Source organism: Pholcus phalangioides, unplaced genomic scaffold (assembly GCF_987345545.1).
Source record: "Pholcus phalangioides strain wild (caught in Gottingen) unplaced genomic scaffold, Ppha-v1.0 ptg000015l_1, whole genome shotgun sequence".
In the NCBI taxonomy this organism is placed as follows: Eukaryota; Metazoa; Arthropoda; class Arachnida; order Araneae; family Pholcidae; genus Pholcus; species Pholcus phalangioides.
The window spans coordinates 16,342,653-16,362,702 of NW_028301608.1; the positions used below are offsets into that span (position 1 = coordinate 16,342,653).

At 36.4% G+C, this 20,050-nt stretch overlaps 3 protein-coding genes across 3 annotated transcripts; 1 reads left to right on the plus strand and 2 right to left on the minus strand.

Annotated features, from left to right (window-relative positions):
* Positions 1 to 16: 16 nt before the first annotated feature.
* On the minus strand, positions 17 to 5,902 carry LOC149075554 (uncharacterized). Its single transcript, XM_089243037.1, has 3 exons — positions 5,683 to 5,902; positions 284 to 496; positions 17 to 140 (listed from the first exon to the last, which is right to left on the minus strand). The coding sequence occupies exons 1-3, from the start codon at positions 5,762 to 5,764 to the stop codon at positions 73 to 75; spliced, it is 363 nt and encodes a 120-aa protein (XP_089099163.1). The 5' UTR covers positions 5,765 to 5,902; the 3' UTR covers positions 17 to 72.
* Positions 5,903 to 6,248: 346 nt separating this feature from the next.
* LOC149075555 (ATP synthase peripheral stalk subunit F6, mitochondrial-like) lies at positions 6,249 to 14,494 on the plus strand. Its single transcript, XM_089243039.1, has 4 exons — positions 6,249 to 6,359; positions 8,495 to 8,671; positions 10,706 to 10,839; positions 14,364 to 14,494. The coding sequence occupies exons 2-4, from the start codon at positions 8,502 to 8,504 to the stop codon at positions 14,396 to 14,398; spliced, it is 339 nt and encodes a 112-aa protein (XP_089099165.1). The 5' UTR covers positions 6,249 to 6,359; positions 8,495 to 8,501; the 3' UTR covers positions 14,399 to 14,494.
* Positions 14,495 to 18,479: 3,985 nt separating this feature from the next.
* Manf (mesencephalic astrocyte-derived neurotrophic factor) lies at positions 18,480 to 19,575 on the minus strand. The gene has a single exon (XM_089243040.1). It carries the CDS (start codon positions 19,366 to 19,368, stop codon positions 18,838 to 18,840), a length of 531 nt encoding a protein of 176 aa, XP_089099166.1. The 5' UTR covers positions 19,369 to 19,575; the 3' UTR covers positions 18,480 to 18,837.
* Positions 19,576 to 20,050: the final 475 nt, after the last annotated feature.

A 20,050-nucleotide genomic window follows, 5' to 3' on the forward strand; every position in this document is an offset into this window, starting at 1 on the left:
CCAAAACAAGAAAAAATTATGGAATGTTATGAAGTTTATTCATTTATTCCTTTCCTTACAAGCTAGAAATGTTCATGGTTTTTCTATTTTCTTCCGTGCTCTTTCAGCTGCATCTTTTTTAACACAGGCCATGAAGTCCACTGTAAAACAAATACCCCAATTTATTGGAAATGCATGTGAAATATACACCCATAAAGAGAAAAATACTTCATATTAAAAAAAACAATAAGAAAACACTAAAATTACTGAAAATTGCCTTTAAGTGAATTAAAAATTATATTACCTTTGGACATTGAAGAAAAATCAACATTTTCATTAACAGGAGCTGTTTCTTTCAAAATGCTCTTGTTCAGCACCGTTCTTGAATATTTCACTTTACTGCTCCGCTCTCCAACAACTGGATCTTTCTTTTCTTGCTCTAAATAATCATCAGCTTTGGATAGACCCATTGAAGAAACTTCAACATCCGAAGATGATATATCCTTGATTATTGAACCTAGATCACACAAAACAAGAATTTTTTAATATTTTGTTAAATCTTAACAGCACATAGCTCAACATTTTTTCTAAACCATCGCGCCCGAAATTGAAAACCTGTGCTATGGCATAATCAAGAAAGTCTTGAAAGTTAAATAAATTGGAGCTTGAGAAATCATTTCTCTAAATCAGCATTTCTAAAAACATGGACCAGTAAAATGTCAAACAATTTGATGGACCACTTGTGTCACTCATGTAATTTTTGTTTTGTTTTTTTTATATTTGTCCAATTTTTTTCAACGATATTTATTTGAATTTTTAATATTTACTAGTGTCATGAATACACACACACAGTATGTTTTCATAATTTAAATTATGATAATTATGGGGGAAAATTTTTTTTATAATATTGATCTCACATATTTGTCAGGTTTGAAGTATTTTTTTGCAATTTTAGTTACGATCAAGGTGATTGTCCCTACTTTGGGCAATGTTTTTTGTTGACAATTGGCAATGTCCTGTATTTTACAGATTATTATTTAAGATCCTAGTTTACCATATTTTTCTGAATGAAATATGGTCATCAGATCATTTTAATATTTTTTTCAGGAAATACTGCAATTTTTGTAAATTGTGATTTATGTAGCAGTCCTTTATTTCCCACACCCTTCAGTAATTTTAGCAGTAATTGGCAAATTATATTTAAAGCAATAAATTGTAATTTGTGGCAAAATTTAGAGATATTCTGTATTTAATATAATTTACTACATTCTCTTTGATGATGAACCTTAGTGTATATGAAGGTACTTTATTTGAACCTATATATCTATATGGGGAAAAAAATATCAATTATAATGGATGAATTTTATCAAGCCTGCCTGATGAGCACGGGTTGAGAAACGCTGCTTTAAAAATGATAGATGAAGTTCTTTGTTCTCACTTATTTTTTTTGGGAAAGTCAAATTTCATTTTTTTATATATCTTTAAGATCCAACCAGACTTCATTAAGTCAAAGACACACCAAAAAATATATTTGGTTCACACACACACAAATGCCAAAATAGAGTTTTGATTATGAAAAAATATATACAGTCAACACTTATAATGACCCACAGGATAGTGACCATTCCATTACAACGACCGATAGGATAGCGACCATTCCATTACAACGACCGATAGGATAAGTCCCAAATGTTTTCATCAACCAACTATCATATATGTTTTACTTTCGATATAATGACCCTCTCAATATAACGTCAACTTTTGACTGGACGGGGGGGGGGGGGGGTGTCATCAAGCATCAATTGTATATATACAGTGAAAATCCTGTATAACGGATAGTCGGCTGTATGACTTAGTTTCTGTCAAACCAGACGCGACCCGGGCTCTGTCCTTTCTGGGATGTAAGCACATATGGGTTGAGTCATGCTGGGGAAATATTAGTCTCTGGTCCCAATGCATTTTTCATAGTGTGAAATATGTCATCTATAATAATAAATTCTTCATAATGACACATTTTTCTCTGGTCCCTTGAGTACCATTATATAAGAGTTACACTGCATACAGATGAATGACGTTCTCAGTGTAAGTTAATATTATATATTTAAAATAAACAATGTAATTAAATAGGAAAATGTGATCACAATATAAACTGAAGAGCCAAAAAAACTGGTACAGGCATGCGTATGCAAATAAAGAGATATGGAACCAATCAGAGTACGGCGCTGCGGTCGGCAACGCCTATATAAAACAACAAGTGTCTGGCATAGTTGTTAGATCGGTTACTGCTGCTACAATGGCAGTTACCGAAATTTAAGTGAGTTTGAACGTGGTGTTATAGTCGCCGCACGAGAGATGGGACATAGCATCTCCGAGGTAGCGATGAAATTTGGATTTTCACGTACAACCATTTCACGAGTGTACCGTGAATATCGGGAATCCGGTAAAAAAATAAATCTACGACATCGCTGCGGCCGAAGAAAGATCATGCAAGAACGGGACCAACGACGACTGACGAGAATCATTAAACGTGACAGACGTGCAACCCTTCCGCAGATTTCAATACTGGGCCATCAACAAGTGTCAGCGTGCGAACCATTCAACGAAACATCATCGATATGGGCTTTTGGAGCCGAAGGCTCACTCGTGTACCCACGATGACTGCACGACACAAAGCTTTATGCCTTTCCTGGGCCCGACAACACCGACATTGGACTGTTGAGGACTGGAAACACGTTGCCTGGTCTGACGAGTCTCGGTTCCAATTGCTTCGAGCTGATGGACGGGTATGGAGACAACCTCATGAATCCATGGACCCTACATGTCAACAGGGGGACTGTTCAAGCTGGTGGAGGCTCTGTGATGGTATGGGGCGTGTGCAGTTAGCGTGATATGGGACCCCTGATACGTCTAGATACGACTCTGACAGGTGACAGGTACGTAAGCATCCTGTCTGATCACCTGCACCCATTCATGTCCATTGTGCATTCCGATGGACTTGGACAATTTCAGCAGGACAATGCGACACCCCACACGTCTAGAATTGCTACAAAGTGGCTCCAGGAACACTCTTCTGACTTTAGATACTTCCGCTGGCCACCAAAATCCCCAGACATGAACATTATTGAACATATCTGGGATGCCTTGCAACGTGCTGTTCAGAAGAGATCTCCACCCCCTCTTACTCGTACAGATTTATGGACAGCCCTGCAGGATTCATGGTGTCAATTACCTCCAGCACTACTTCAGACATTAGTCGAGTCCATGCCACGTCATGTTGCGGCACTTCTGCGGGCTCGCAGGGGCCCTACACGATATTAGGCAGGTGAACCAGTTTTTTTGGCTCTTCAGTGTATAAAAAATGTAATAAAGCAAATATGTGTTTCACCAGGGGCGTAGCCAGAAATTTCGTTCGGGGGGGGGGGGGACCAAAGTGACAGAACAATGGATTTGGCCATCTTTTTCCCTTTTTTCGGTCATTTTCTCACATTTCGGAGGGGGACCAGACCCCCAAGTCCCCCCCCCCCCCGCTACGCCCTTGTGTTTCACACACTATTTACATAACTAAAAACATACAGTACATGTAAAACCTTTTAAATTAATAAAGCAGTGAATGAACCAAGTGAATTGTACATCCAAAAGGTTCTGTATGCACGTCCTTACAGATCCAAAAAGGACCATATTATGTCCCTGTTACTACGGGAAAAAGTTAGAAGAGAAGGGAGTTTCTTTCACATTTAGGATAAAAATTACCATTTCATCTTGAACTGGAATTTAATATTACATGTTTATATTGAACAAGGATATTATTATTATATTCTCCAGCTTCATTCAATAGAACATACGTATACTTAATGCATATCAAACAAGCTCATCTTAACAAGATTTGACTGTATCTCTTTAATCTCCCACAAAATGATCTGTAACTCAGAGAGATACAACTTTCTGCAAGCACTTCAAGATATCAAAGTTTAGCTACATCTGCATATTTTGTTGTACTTATTAGTTAAAAGTTCAGATAAAAATTCAAAATACAGTACATATATATTGTCACAATGAAATCAATAATTTTTGTTAAAATAAGAAAAAAAATCCCATTCTCGTGTGATGGGCCATTGATTTAATGTGAAGTACTTATAATACATAATAGGAAAATTTTTATTAGCGGAGAAGAGTTTAAAGACATTTTGGATTACACAAATCAGGACATTCAAATATTTCCTATATTTTTCAACTCTTGGGAAGATTGGTTGCCTCCCCCTCTCGGTCTGCACTTGAACAGGCAGAAAGATAGGGGACACTGCAAAACATTACTTTACTCAGGGTGGGGGGGGGGGGGGTCAGACACTGTTAAGACAGCCCTGGGGCTCCCAGTATTCAAGGATGATCAATATATATATATATACAGTAAAACCTCGATGAGTCGTCACACCTCAAGTTATCGAAAAATTGTGACAGCTTAAGCGGAGTGACGACTTAAGAGGAGTTTCGTCAGTTTCAATGTGCAATGTTATGAAAATCGTATAAATTTGAAGTAATATGACATTTATTAAAGTATGAATCAAAATAACAATATTAATAAAATTTATAGATTGCAAAGGAAAAAAGAATAGCAATTTTTTATCTTTTTTATCTCTCATTACTTAAATTATTGTGGTGAAATGTACTGTACACTTTGATTTATACTAGTAATTTTTAATTTAGACTAACAGAGCAACTGTTTAAATAAGTAGCTTTTCTTCATAACAGAACTCTCTATTGCACATTAATTTTACATATACATCAAATTTAATTTTAGTGTTTGAATTCTTCGTCAGTAGTTCATGATGCAACGACAAAGTAATTTCGAACACTTTTGACTTGGGGGAGGGGCCCTGGGCAGGGAAAGGTAAACAGAAGAGTTCAATTTTGGAAAGAATGTCTAATTTTTTTCAACAAAGATATTTTGTTTAAATTTCAAGCCCTAAATTAGTAGAGCCCATGCACTTTCTATGATTATTTATTATCCATGGCCGTTGTACTTTGGCTTTAACTTGATTAATTTGATTCTTTGATTTACGTAATTTTTGATTTCCTTTATGTAATCTTTGACATATCAATAAATTTTGGTTTTGCCGGAGATGCCCTGCCCCCCCCCCCCCGGCAGGAGGGAGGCGAAGTGCTTACGTTGCTTCTTGCGACAGAGCTTGGGTGTTTCGCGCTTTGTCCAGTTTCTCCAATGGAGCCCAGACAAAAGTGAGATCTAGCTTGAACAGTCCCCAACTTTCCAAAAACCCTTGGTCGGCAAATGAACTTCCCCCCAGCGTAACTTTCGTTACTTAAACTGTTCCATTTGGGTATATAGGATTTTATGGTGACTTTTAAGCATATGGCAATGCTGTTACCAAGCTCTTTTTTTAATGGGAGCCATAAAAATAGTTTGTTCCTCTTTCTCAAACTTTTTCATAGTGACGACTTAACCGAAATTAGCGACGAGTAAACGAGGGTTTAATAACATTGTGGTCTATGATAGCTGGAAGTGTCTGAAGAAAAATGACGACTTAACCGGAGTGACGACTTATCAGGGTGACGACTTAACGAGGTTTTACTGTATATATATATTAGCATTATATTTATTACTGCATGCTACTATATTTCTCATATCAACCATGGTTGATATGAGAAATATATCGTAAAGCTTGTTGAAATTTATTCAATCGTGCCCACTTATCTGCTCCACTTTGGCCATGAACTCCTCGAACTCATCACGATCTTCATCACTTATCGGAGATTTCATCAATTTTTCCATGATGGATGGAGTAGGAAAAAAAACGAAAACGAAAAACTCTGAATTAGAAGTACATTAGTTTAGTGCTGAATCCGTTATGTTTGTAAACAACATCTTAACGACAGTTGCTATGATCACGTGAGAAATTATCATCACTATGACCATATTTAAAAAAAAAAACAGGACACCTCATTGATGAAACACCCTCGTTGTTACAAAGTCACAACTAAAAAAAAATTAAAATCCAGTTTTTTAGCATATTTGACAAAATTTGCATTTCATTAGAATGATCAAGTTCATCAAATACTGAAAAAATAAATAATTTGTTTACGGGACGTATGGTAAGAAAATAATTCTTTCAAAATCCAGTAAGAAATATATTGATTATTCATCAAGAGAATTAACTCTTGCAAAAAAATATTCACATAAATTCTAAAAACTACATTACATCAATCGAAAAAAAAATTATTTCAATTTTAATTTATTTGTTGTAATCCGGATGCATGATGCTGTTCTCCTTCTCCTCATGTAATTTAACTTGATACTGTTCTGCCCTCTTCTCCTATGATCGTATTGTGTTTGTAATTAAGTTTTGGGTATTTGAAATACATTATCGGTGTGTATTTTAGTGGTTTTATTATATTTGAGAAATCAGTTTACTAACTCCTTAAATGTTTTTTTCCCCTTATTTTTGTTTGTTTCACGTGACTCAGTGGTAATCATAAACTTAGATAGGAAAGACGTGCCTTATATGTGGGATAGATTTTTAGTTTTAAAACGGATTAAATGAAACAGTGTGTTCTCATAAATTTTATAACAAAAAATATTTATTCATTCAGTATTAAGTTTGTTTAATTTGAACGCCAAATGGCGATATCCCTAAAATTGGCTGCAAATTGCATGTTGTTAAAACGGAGGTTGATGCTGTGTCGATATTAAGACTAATGCGTTTGATATAAAAATTGGCGTAATTTAAATTATAACAATCGTAACAACGAAAGTAGTAACCGGTGACTCCATGGGGGTGTGTCATGTAACCTCCTTTGGCACCCTACTGGCGCCACAGCAAAGGTCAGCTGAAGTTGATTTTCTGTTTCAACTTTGAAGTGCGAATTCAAGCCGGTCTTTCCCATTAAAAAGTCTCGCCACAGAAAGCAGCAGCCCTGCAACAGTAAAAATATTCTATCATTACATTTCCCCCATAGTTTGAAAAACAGATGGCAGCATTATAACAAGCATTAGACAGAAGCAAACTTCATCTCAGGTTCACAATACCGACACACATTCCAACATGTACCAATTTGTTAGTAGTCCCGCAGAGGAATATGGACGAGGTGCATTGTGGAGCTTAGTATCCTCTTTTGGCCCAGGATTGTTCTTTCCCAGTCTTTTTTGTCCCCAACTGGCGTTAACACCCACGTTGGGAATCACTGTCCTAAGGGGATCATAGAGGCCTCTGGAAAAACAATTCAACCAACGTTTTCCTAACGTCCCTTTTTTGTCCAGTAGCAGGAATGTCCTCTTACTGCCCTAAAGTGGGTCCCCCTCTCAAAAAAATAGAGCAATTCTTGCAGCATCATGGGGTGTCTCCCCGCAGAGAGCGGGCAGACCTTCAACATAATTATGTAATATTGAAATATAAGAATTTGTCCTCTTCACTTCTGAATATGGAAGATCAATGGTAGTACAACTCAGGCAACATAAATACGTTAGGGTCTATCCATGCACCTCAGAGTATAAATTCTGACATGTAACAATTCATTAGAAATGCTGCAGAGAAATGTTTGCACAGTGCATGTATGGTCAAGTAACAGTAGCTTAGAGCACAATGGGACGTCCAGACTAGATAGAAAAGCATATTAATGTTTTCTTGTAAAGTGGTCGACGGCCCTAAATGAGAATATGTGGAAATCTGTGATGTTGCAGTACTGTTGCAAAACAATCTCTGGAAGAATTTTAAGTAAAGTGTAGAAAAATACTATTATGGAAACTTTTACCGCAGAATATTTCAGGTTAGTAGCATGCACAGGATTTTCTCAAGATAAAGGGTTTTTTTCTGTGAAAATACTCCATAATCTCGGCTCAAAGATGGTGTGGGTTCAACCCCAAAAAACCTTTTTTTATATACGGTTATATTTCAGTCAGTGGAGGGTCCGTTGCAGACCTATATACAATAGACAGACCTGCCAACTCTCCGGATTTAGACGGGAGACTCCGGATTTAGACGGGAGACTCCGGATTTTTCATCCTTCCTCCTACTCTCCGGATTTTGGCAGAAAATTAGATTTTATGCGAGTTTTCACGTCGTGAAGTCAATGACTGTTGTCGTCATTAGGAAAAACACCCATAGAGAACAGCCGTGGTCATTTCCATCGAGCAACCGGAAAAAAAGTCTTGGTGGCTGCATTTAAGCAACTGGCAAAGACGTGACTTTGTTTACGTAGCGTTTATCGGCAATCATTTATCAGGGGTAAGCCCTTGGTTGCCGAAATTCCTGAATAATCGTTATTGTATTCCATTAACAGCCATGTGGTAAACACAAGTTTTTTCGTCAGCAGCTTTGTATTTGGAATTTTTTTAATTGTTTTCTCAATTACCTTCAAATTCTCTCATTGTTTTCTCAAGAAATATACCTATATTTTTTTTCTCTGAAATGTATCATTTTGGGGGGGGGGGGGGAAAAATCAGCTTAATATGAGAGTATATACAGCAATTTTTTTTACTTTTCATTCTTTTTTTTTTCTTTTGTAGGTAGAAGATGCTTTCCTTACAAGCTCTCAGAAGTGGCGTTCAGTTCCGAGAAATTTTACTGTACAGCTTGCGAAGGAATTTCGGTGTATGTTCGGCTCTGTATGTAGACAAGGTTGCTAGCGATCCGATTCAGAAGCTTTTCTTGGATAAATTGAGGGAATACAATAAGCAAAGCATGTAAGATTATTTTGAGAGTTGTATACTTTTTGTACATACTGTATTTTGCTGATGGCATGTGTTTTTCTTTTGAATGTGCTACGAAAAATATTTGTAATATAGTTTGTTAAAGATCCCTCAAGTTAACAGTCATGAGGAAAAGAAGAGAGATCATTCTATTGGTCTAGAACAGCGGTCCTCAACCGGTGCTCTGTGGCCACTTGAGGAAAAGAAAGCCAGTAAATTTGAAAAAAATATTTTTGAATAATAAAAATAAATCAAACTTTGATGAATAAATGAAAAATAGGCATCCGGGGCTCTGCCATAGAAATTACATACTGGAAAAGGTTTCGTGGGTTGAAAAGGTTGAGAACCGCTGGTGTAGAACACTCTGGGGAAAAGTCTGTCCCCATCCAGAAGTGCCACTTTTTCCTAGAACTACGAGCAGTGATTGAGTTTTGCTGGAATTTTCTATTTCCAGAACGTTTGACGAGTCACAAGAAGAAGAGTGTTGTTGGACTTTATCCTCAATTTGAGATTCTTGCGATTTGTAAATAATTGTAAATAGCTGTTTTCGGTGAATAAATCTGTGACTTCCTGAAAATTTTTTTCATCCTCTGATCATTTCAAGGACTTGTAAGACATTATTCGGAACAAGTGTATTTATCGCAGCATTGATTTGAAAATGTTTTCATACCAGCAATATAATGTAAACTTCAGAGCAAGGTAAGCTGATATTTGTAGCGGGATTGGATCTGTCGTGAGTGGAGAGAAGCCCACCCAATTCACATAAGTGCTATTTAATTAATTTTTATATCTCTAATAATATTTTCACCTAAAATCCCAAGTCACATTGTCTGGAGTCGCGCTGAAGTCATCGGATGTGATGCTCGGTGGGAAACGCCATGGTGTTGCTGCTGGTACCGCCATCTGACGTTTCCAGAGTGATAAATGGTATACAAATGAGGAATGTAATCGGTACTAATAGGCCACCTTGACAGTAGCCAGCCATATACATGTATATAAGGCAGTAGCAAGATCGTTTCTGCGTAGTCCGAGGCGCCAACACATGAAAAGATTGCGGGGGCTAAAAGTTGTTGTTTATCTCAAATGTAAAGGACTCAAGCCCGCATGTAGAAGGGGAGGATGCGTTAAATTGCATATTTATTAATTATAGGGAGGATCAGCCACTTACAAAAATTTATTGGGGAGCTGAAATAACTTCAGCCCCCAGATTCTGGCATCTATGTGCACAGTTCAACTTGACTTGGTCTTGCATTTTCGTCTTTGTTACTTACTTCAAATGTCATATTCCGACTCCACCTGGGAAGTCTGGTTCTCCATTTTCGATGCTCCTGAATTCAGTTCTGGCCGTTTGATCGCCCTCTAAGGTCCATAGAAGTAAAGGAAGTCCGAGACATGGTTTGTGAGTGATTGGGAACAACTTGAGGGAATGATTGATTCTCCATTGATTGAAGTTGTGGATTGTCATTGCGAAGGAGCAAGACTTTGATGAAATTAAAAATTTTGTCAAAATTTCTAATATTTCAAAGTTTAAATTCTGTTAATACACTTGAAATAACTTCCTGCCATTAAGTAATAATTCAGAGTTGTAAATCTTGACTTGTTGTGTTGGATTGTCCGTAATACTCATTCACTCATCTTGATTGTGGCATGTCATGTATTACAAAGACCATAACATAGCTGTCAACTTGTGAGTTGGGAAAAGCTATTTTAAATGTTTTTATAGGTATGACAAAAATGACAGTTTAATCTTTTCGCTCCAGAGATACACGTTTACCTTCATTTTTAATGGTTGTTTTTTTCAAGTTAAGACTTGAGGTATGTGTTAGGTTACCTAACTCAAATGGCCCTAGTAAAAATATCAACCCAATTTAATTAATTTTTTTTCCTTTCTTTTTAAAGAGCATTTTGACATGTAATACACATAAATCGATCAGAAAAAAATTTTGATGATTAGTTTTGGCTCAAGTTTGAAGATATTAATCAAACATTATATATGTTATATATATTTGTAATATTTTTCTAACTTAGGGCACAGGGAGGCAAAATGGTTGGAGCGAGTGCTTCAACGCAGAAAGAGTTGGAAGATACACTAGTCAAAATTAAGAAACAGTATGGTGGAGATAAAGAAGATCTCACAAAGTTTCCCACTTTCAAGTTTGAAGGTAATATATAGTGATATTCTTTTGCTTTTGAATCTTCCTGATTGGGGAAATTCACCATGTGAAAAGCTTTATCAAGTTTTTCCGTTGCGAGTTCATTTTGATAAATCATTTTTTTTTTTTGTATTGATTTATCTAAAATGTTTCATGAAACGTGATGGCACAGAAGTTTGACATATATCATTCACCCTTGAGCAGGGGAAACGCTATTGGCTGTTCTTCAGTGATTTGCTGAAATCTCTCTCTATGGAGAAGAAGCAGACTTTTAAAAGCTCATCTACATCCGCGTGCAACGAGTTATCCTTAAGTAGTTTGATAAAATTTCCTATCCTATCAATGTTGCAAAATATTTTATTGTAAGCCCAGCAACGTGCACTTGACAGACGTCTAATTTAGGTGGATCAGATTACAGTTTTGGCTGGCATTTCACCTCTAGGAATCAGTATGGTGCTGCAATTGCAACTGTTTTGCAAGTGGTCAGGAAAAGATTTCATTTTCCCACAGTCAAAGCTAGTAAACATATGTAGACCTACCTTTATGCAATACTTACATACACATGAAAATTCAAACATGTGACACTTCCACTAAGGAGGACAGATAGTGCCTCTCAAACAAGAAATACACGTTTGAAGAAATCGGAATCAGAAATACAGTAAGGAGCCACTCGTACACACAACACTTTCTGGCACGAAAGGTTAGAAATTCCCTGAGAAATATATACAAGATATATGTATGATACCCCACGTAGCCCAGGTAGCCAGTTAATAAAACCTGGCAACTAGAATATCGGTATTGGTGCCTAAAATTTCCACTATGCGATTCGTTAAATTGTAATTATAAATTTTTCAGATTTCATGTCAGTGTAATCTCCAACATAGCAATTGGTCATAACAGGTCCATCTCAAGAGCATAGTAAACCTCCAGGCAGATGATGTTCAAAGTCCCTATCTAACTGAAATTACCAGCCTGCCTGTTAAATTATTTCATAAATTACTATGTTCCTCTGTCTCCATACCTACTCATTCACCAAGAATGTGAATAACAAGGTTCAGCCTGAATTACCCGGGTTTAAACTATGGTCGCATTTTCCGCAAAATGTGAGAGAAAATTTTAGAATGCGAAAGAAGTAATAGCCACTTTCATAAAAATGTGTACAGGAGGTACGAAACGAGAAGACATCCAACCATAAATCATTAGCATTGCAGCATTTTGCTAAAGCTTTTCCCCCATTTTCGTTTTTTTGCTAAAGGAATTTTTTATCTAGTGTAAACTCTGCTGGATACTGTATTATAAATTTACTAGAGAGGAGAGCCCACACAAAAGATCCTAGCCAAAGGGACGGCTCCAGATTGGGATAGAGCTCCCAATGCCAATGTTGTCTCAGGAGCATCGTGAGGCCTCTGGGAAAGCGATTTGAGAGACACCTATCTGGCTGAAATAACCAGCCTGCAAGTTTGCATATAAAAAATGATTTTATTTATAATTATTTACCATAAAAAATGATGGCATCAGATCACATAATTATGAGCCCCCCCCCCCCTCCTAGGCTCAAGGCGGGCCCCACCATGCATGAAGATGGGACTGGGTCATAAGTCTCAAATCAAAAAAACATTATTTAAGATTATTTTTTTGAGGAAAATTCATGCTTAGCTTCCAAGTAGTTTAGCTGATGCCTTGATTCATTTTGATTTGTCAAGTCCTGGTTTACAGTGTTTTCCTTAAACCACCTACCTACTTTAATACGAAAATTCAGATACCCAATATTTTGATTCCAAAATACAAAAGATAGATAGCACCACTAGAACATGAAACACGTATAACTCTGACAACATAAATACATTAGGCCAGTGTTTTGGTTGCAGTGTTAATTCTCATATCGGGACAAAATATAAATTGTACATGTTGAATAAGTATTTTAAAAACCACTCCTGAAGTTTTTTCTTGTGCTTAAAGTCCTTTATATGCCTTTTAAGTCTACATCTATCATTTAGCTACTTGATTGGATGCTATGCGAACATTTATGGCTCACTATACTCCTTGCTCAATGATTATTGTACAGGCAATGGATGAATTTCATCAATGCCATTAGTGTCAATGCTAAAGCTGTGGAAGCTATATAGATGAGAACAGTCATCTCATGTTGGAAAAACTTTTGGCTATAATGTATGACTCAGGACACATTCATTTCTACAGAGCCAGTCAAAGAAATTATAAAAGATGTCGTCACGTTAATGAAGCAGATGGATGGAGAAGTCTTCAATGATGTGAATGTCAAATAAAATTAAAGAATTAACACAGAAATTCAAAAATCTATATGGGGAGTTAGTCAAGCTCCTGAAACTGAAGCAATACTACATGATGATCAAGATTAAAAAGGGAAAGAAGTTCATTATGAGCAACATAGCACGAGGGCTTCATAATTTAAAATTGGCAGTGGATTGTTTCCATGACATGAACCATCTATGGTATGTTCTTGACGTGTAGAAACAGAAGAGAGGAAAGCCTTGTACCATACTTGCTTTCTTTGAAACCAAACACAGCCCAGGCACTATCAAATTTAGCCATTGTCCCTGTTAGAAGTCACCATACTCTAACAAATTAACTGAAATGAAGAAAATCCTAAAAGACATTATAATATTCTTTCAGAAAATATTGTCGAAAATCACTGGATACCCCTCTTCACCTGCAGATATAAATGAGATGTATAAAAAAACATAAGTTTATGGTTTTTGTTATTTGCGGGTTTTCCAAATTTACTGTTACCCCTGGAACCCCATTAAATAAGCCTTGTATAATAAAAAACATGCATTTCAAACCCCTAATTAACGGTTACTACTCTTTTACAGACAAGTTTTTCTTGTCTAGCCATTGTCCGCAAAAGAGAGGTTTTACTGTACTTCATTTTTTACAAGTAAAAGTTTTTCTGCTGTTTATTAATATGGCCATTAATAAACAGCAGAAAAACTATAGTACACTGTCATAAAGTTATTGGAAATATTTTGAGTGTTCAAAACTATTGTGAGGGAGGATTCTCAAACCAAATATTTCTATAGGCATCATGGAGATAGTGGTGAATATATCAAGGAAGTTGTGGGTCCATGAGCCAAATATGCCTATGATTGTACACAATTTAATTGATTTGTCTTGAAGTTATGCAGTTGAACCCAGATTCAACGAATCAGCTGAAACTAGAATTTTTATTCGTTAAATTGAGGAAAAGTAAATCGGGATGAGATTAACACAATTATATATACAGAAACTTCTTAAATAATTATTAGAATCAAGGAATTTGTTAAATCAGGGTTCGACTGTAATTTATTATGGATTAATTTACTATTTTTGGATTTTACATAATTTTTTAATGTGAAGAAAAAAATACTTAATAAAGGAGTCAAAATTTTTACAACGGTTTAATATTTGTTTGTAAAATAAGAATGACTCAACAGCCCATTATAATTTGAGGGCTGATATAAATTGAATTAATAAAATAACTGTTATTAAAATGCTTTTTCTTTTTTTCATTCCAGATCCAAAGCTGGACTCAATCAATATGAAAGAGTAGTTTGTGTAAAACTCAAAAGAATTTAATATTTCGGAACTTGATATAATGTGCTATCGGCTCGAATGTAGTTTTCAGTGATTAAATTTTAGATGTTTTTTTCTGTTTATCAATAAATTCTTCCATCTATGTGAAAAATGGTCAGGCAAAATGTTTAAAATACTTGGTGAAAGTCAAGGAAATATGCAAATACGGTGAAACAGCTATGTAACAATCAAGGGACTGTAGGAGCATATTGTTATGAAGAATGGCAATATATTAACACTATAAAAGTGCATATGTGAGCCAAAGAGTAATATGGTTATATAGAATTTTTACTGCATTCCATACAAGTAAAAAAAAACTTGGAAAACATTCGGAAGATTACGATTTTGAATTGCATTTATTTCTTAAGTTTTGGTCAGGGAAATGATCGAGCAGATTCCACACTAGTGAAATAAAATTATCTTTTTGATAGAAAGGGGGAAATGTATGCATTCATTATTTTCACATTCTCTAATTACAGTGAAGCCTAAGACTGGTGGGAGCTCAATTTGGGGAATGAGTGGTAAAGGAAATTAGAAGGGCAGTAAAATTTGTAAAGTTCCCAGGCGGTAATACCATAAGTCTGTCTGTCTCACCAAACTGGCCTAGAGAGAATGGGGTCAGGTCTGTGAAAGGCCAAAAGAATGACCAAGAAAGTATGCAAGCACATGAGTAACTCAAGAGATAGAGGCGTATTTACGAAGTAATGGGCTACAGCCCAGAGCTGCAAAGTTCAGGAAGAAAATTAGACTACTCTGGAATGGGAGGAGCAGCAAAACCATAAATCTGCCAAAAACAAACTCTGAGATACAAACCTGCTTTGAACAGAATCAAAAGATATTCCCATTGATGATTAGTGCCTTCAGATAAAAATATACTTTTACAAAACTGAAACGTAAATGGAAAAGTTTTTGATCTCTTGGTTTTTCTGTTTCATTGCAGGGGTTCCACTGTACTTTTCTAAACTCTTTATTAACTCATTCAAGTAATAAAATTTAAAAAAATTATGACACCTATATTTATATTACTTTTTGATTGGTTTTACTTTTAAAGTAGCTTTGGAATGAGGACGATAGGACTCTGGTGTCCTAAATTTTTCGTTCCAAATTTAAAATTCAATACAAAAATTCTAAATGGTTAAGAACATATGGTTGTGGCGACAAAAAAAAAGCCTGAAGTAGTCTTAGCTTCTAATATTCAGGCGGTAGCCAATATGGGAAGTGGCCATTTTTTGAGATATTGGTGTCACATACAATTAGGAAATTTAGAAAAAAAATGTTTTATTTAATCATTTTTGCTCGTAATGTTTATCATTTTCATTCAATAAAATGAATGACATTAAAAGAAATTGATCAAAATGATTCAAATGTTTATCACAAAAATAGCTGCCTTATACAAAAGTGGGGTGAATCATCATCAGTGTTTCTTGACTACTGGGCCCTGACAGTCTAACTGGGCTGTGAATGGTTCATCGTTTAATTTTTACCCACTTATTTCACATTAATCGTGTGCTAGACCAAGCCTTTTACAAAAACAAAACCAACCAGACCGTGGGCTTTCAAAGGTTGAGAACCACTGACCTAGACCCCTCCCCCTGTAATTCATAATTAAAAGTACATAATTGTAAACTTCTCCACTCAAGTGCACATGCCCTTGAATCCTGTGTGTACTAGAAGTCTGGCGCTGAACACTCAAATGTTTTTCTGGTAGCAAAACTATGATTTCATATTTTGAGATGCCACTTTTCATCTGCAAAATGAATAGGCAACTGGATACAACATAGAGATGATTCCGTACCATCTGTACACTCGTATCATTACCTACACCTTATATGAATAATGGAGGGTGACATCTCTACATATCAGGGCTGGAAGTGTTCTGGGCACCAAAATTTAGGGAGGCGGAAATTTTTTAGGTGGGATCAAAGAACACAAAATTATTGAATTTTAAAGTTCCAGTGGGGGAGGCGAAATCCTAGTTTTACGGGCTGTTATATATATATATAGGATAGTTATAAAAATAACCATTGTCGGTATAAGAGCACCTAGTGGCTGTAAAAATTGGCAAATTCTAATGAAATTCAATATGTGTTCAAGAGTATATGCTCTAAAATGAGAGGCATGACCATGAGAGCGAGCTAGTTTTGTTTTTCTCTTCATGCTTGAAGCGCATACTTTGAAACATCTATCACGAATTCGATTTTTGCAGTGGCTAGGAGCTTAGGTGGAGATAGATATGAAAGGCTGGGGCAGATATGTGCATGAACATTTGATCAATCTGTCATTTTCATGCTGGGAACATTGCCCCCCCCCCCCCCCGTATCCACCTATATGGCTAGGTGCTTCTATATATTGGCTAAGTTATTTTTATATATATATGACACTCTCTCTCCACCCTGTATATACATAAGTATTAAGTGGATGTCTGGTAGCCGATGCTGTTCACGAGCAAGTAACTGCAAGTTCAACTGTCCATTGCATGGTCTTGTTCAGTATATAAATGCTCCAAGGAAGAAAATTATAAATGTTTCAATGTCTGCACACTTCTGTTCTGGAAACAATTTGATTGCTTGTCGAAGCCTGTAAATTTTACCTTTCAAAAACTAATTCTTAGTTGTATTCATTGTCTATATCTTTTAGGTTAAATTTCTTAATTGTAGTGATATAAATGTTGGGTTTGGATATGTTTAGTTGAATGGGAATCATGACTGTAAATGGTATTTGTTTTTTCGCTATGTTACTAATAATACCACCTCTATGGAATTTCTTACATGCTGACCTATGTACCATCTTTAACCCTTCAATCAGCAATTTGCAAGATATCTTCCCTAACAGGATGCTTTGTATTTCATCAATGCAGGTCCTTAACCCTAGAATACTAACTATACATTTCAGAAGCATAGCCCAATAGATCACTGGTTCTCAACCTTGGCAAGCCTGCGGCCCGGTCAAACACAAGACCAACGGAAAATTAATGAGAAAAAAATGAAACAGCTGATTACTCGCGGCCTGGTATGAATGATGTCAGGGCCCAGTACCGGACCGCGACCTGTCGGTTCAGAAAGACTGCTATAGATGGCTAACATGCAGGTAATAAAGAAATACGAGTCAGTATAAATAGAAAAATATTGAGTATTTTTCATTTTAATAGTTACTTTGAAAATAATGGGACCACCAGAAGCATGTCCTGTGTCTATAGACAGTGCCGTAACTAGGCAGGTGCACCCGCACAGCCTAGGAAAAGACCAGATGGGCGTAAATACAAATACTTGCGCAGGAACAGCTAGTTACGACCTTGTTTATAGGGTTTTAGTTTTGCGATTTATAATTTTGTGCATGGGAAATAAAACAATGATTTTATCTGTATGAAATATTTTAAATGTTGCATTAATTTGATTTTGTGAAGGGTCCAGAACATAGGCGGAGATTGACTTGAAAGTCTGGGGGCACGATAATTCACATATACATATCCACCTTTAACACTGGGGAGACAATGCCCCCCCCCCCCCCCCGTATCTCCACCCATGGTCCAGAAACACCCAAATTTCTGCTAGACAAATCTCTCATTGCATTGGCACAAATTTCTGAACTTTAAGAACTAATTTAAATAGAATTTATGGATCGAAATATGACAATACACACAGAATTAACAAAAAAATTTCTCATATAAAATTCATTTAATAAATAAACAAATACAAGATTTCTACACCGCATCAGTGAAAACAAGTAAAGTATCCCTAACTTTTTTTTCAGCAATTTTGGTATGTTAATGTCACATCCTGACTTAACAATTGAAAATCAAAATATTTCCACATTAAATAATATACTTAAAGAAAGACCAAATGTATTAAATTTCAAAACATCTATCTTAATCCAAAAACACGCTTTATCTATTTTTAAATTAATCACAGGTATTAATTCACACGGCAAAATTTTATTAGCTCATAAAAATGAGAATTGAAAATTCATTTTGTACATACATCTGCCAGGAGAAAAAAATATTGAATGCTCAAATTACGAATGAATATGCATGTTGCTGTCCTTGTCTTAAGTCTAGTGTCTTTGCATTATCCAGACTTAAGTCACTTCGCCAATTCACAAAGCGACGGACCAGTTGCTGGTTGTTTCTCGAAGACACTAGACTTTTGACATTGTTGCACGCTCAAAATTATTAATCATAAATCAATGAAATAAAACATAGCTTTGGTTATACACAAAGAGGTAGCATTTCTAAATTAAAAACCGGATTTATGAACTTAGGAAAGACAAATGAACCATCACGGATAACTACAAAAAAAAGTTTGCGAGTAACTACTGTACACGGGAGTTCGAAGGAAGTACGTCATTGTCATCACAGCTTGTTCGCACCAAGGAACATGAGTCACATGCCGCATTCAACATAGTAATTAAAAAAAATTGTTATAACTCTGTTTTTACATATTTCGGTTTAAGTTCTTCGATCCTCTTGATGAAATCAGTTTTCTCTAAGCAGCCCTCGCACCTCTCGTCCCAGTCGGACAAGATCTTTTTCAAATCCTTGACTTTAAGCTTCTTGAGATCGACGTTGTTGATATCTATGACCTTCTCATAGCGCAGGTCGCAAACCTGAGCGTCTTTCTTCTTGAGCTTCTCGCAGATCTTGTCGGCGGGGAGGCCCCAACTCAGAGGTTTGGACATCTCGGACACGATCTTCGTCGCCGATTCCTCGAGGCCACCGATGTAGTAACAGAATCGGTTCTCGGCTTTCTTGGACGCCTTGCAGAACTCCTTGAACTTGGCTTCGATGGCCGGCACCGAGGATTTCTGCGATTCCGGCAGCGAGTCCTTCAGTTTGTTGACGACCCCGAAGCACACTTCGCAATCACTCTCTTTCAAGACTCCTTCCACCAAGTAGCACGAGTATGCGGCCACTGTCAACAAACTCAGCAACATATCCCTCATTTTGACCATGTTTCGTAAGTTATTACCGTTAAAATACACTATCTACGAAATTATTATTCGAGTACAACGTAATCGCCGAAAACGATCCCGGAGCAAAATAACACGTTGACCCAACTTCGTTTTGTTAAAAGAAGAAAAAAATTCACCTAACGCGTCGTGGACCAACCGGGTTACGAGACGTTTCACAAGGGGATAAGGCAAAATATCTTCTGTTGTTGACAAGTTAGTCTTAATATCTTCTTCTTTATTATAATAAATTTGCGTAAGAGATCGGAGTCGAGAAACCACAATAATGAATATATGGAAGATGATCTTTTTGTTTTGTTCAAAAATAAGTTAATTTTATACGAAAGAAAATATTTTATCCAATAATATTTACAATAAAAGATCTTTTTTTTTGTTAAAGATGTTCACTGGTGGGATTTTCGATCCTATAATCTGACCATTTGTCCCGGAATTGAAAAATGTAGGCCAGAGCAGTGTTTCACAACCTTCGGAACGCGTCCCCAAAGATCTCAGTCTAAGGGGTCATTGAAGTATTACGTCAGTATCGGGATGGGGGGGGGGGGGTTCGGATTTGCTGACTTTTGATGACAAGGGGGGGGGGGGGGGTTTGAAGGTTGCTTACATCATCAACCACCCCTTTTTGAAGATATGAAATATTCTAAGCTGCTAACGAGGGGGGGTCAAA

Coding starts and splice junctions, on each gene's coding strand:
- LOC149075554 (XM_089243037.1), bottom strand. CDS start 5,764: ATGGAAAAATTGATGAAATCTCCGATAAGTGATGAAGATCGTGATGAG. Junction 497..5,682: donor GGCCAAAGTGGAGCAGATAA/GTGGGCACGATT, acceptor TGTGTGATCTAG/GTTCAATAATCAAGGATATA. Junction 141..283: donor TTTTTCTTCAATGTCCAAAG/GTAATATAATTT, acceptor TTTGTTTTACAG/TGGACTTCATGGCCTGTGTT.
- LOC149075555 (XM_089243039.1), top strand. CDS start 8,502: ATGCTTTCCTTACAAGCTCTCAGAAGTGGCGTTCAGTTCCGAGAAATT. Junction 8,672..10,705: donor GAATACAATAAGCAAAGCAT/GTAAGATTATTT, acceptor TTTCTAACTTAG/GGCACAGGGAGGCAAAATGG. Junction 10,840..14,363: donor TCCCACTTTCAAGTTTGAAG/GTAATATATAGT, acceptor TTTTCATTCCAG/ATCCAAAGCTGGACTCAATC.
- Manf (XM_089243040.1), bottom strand. CDS start 19,368: ATGGTCAAAATGAGGGATATGTTGCTGAGTTTGTTGACAGTGGCCGCA.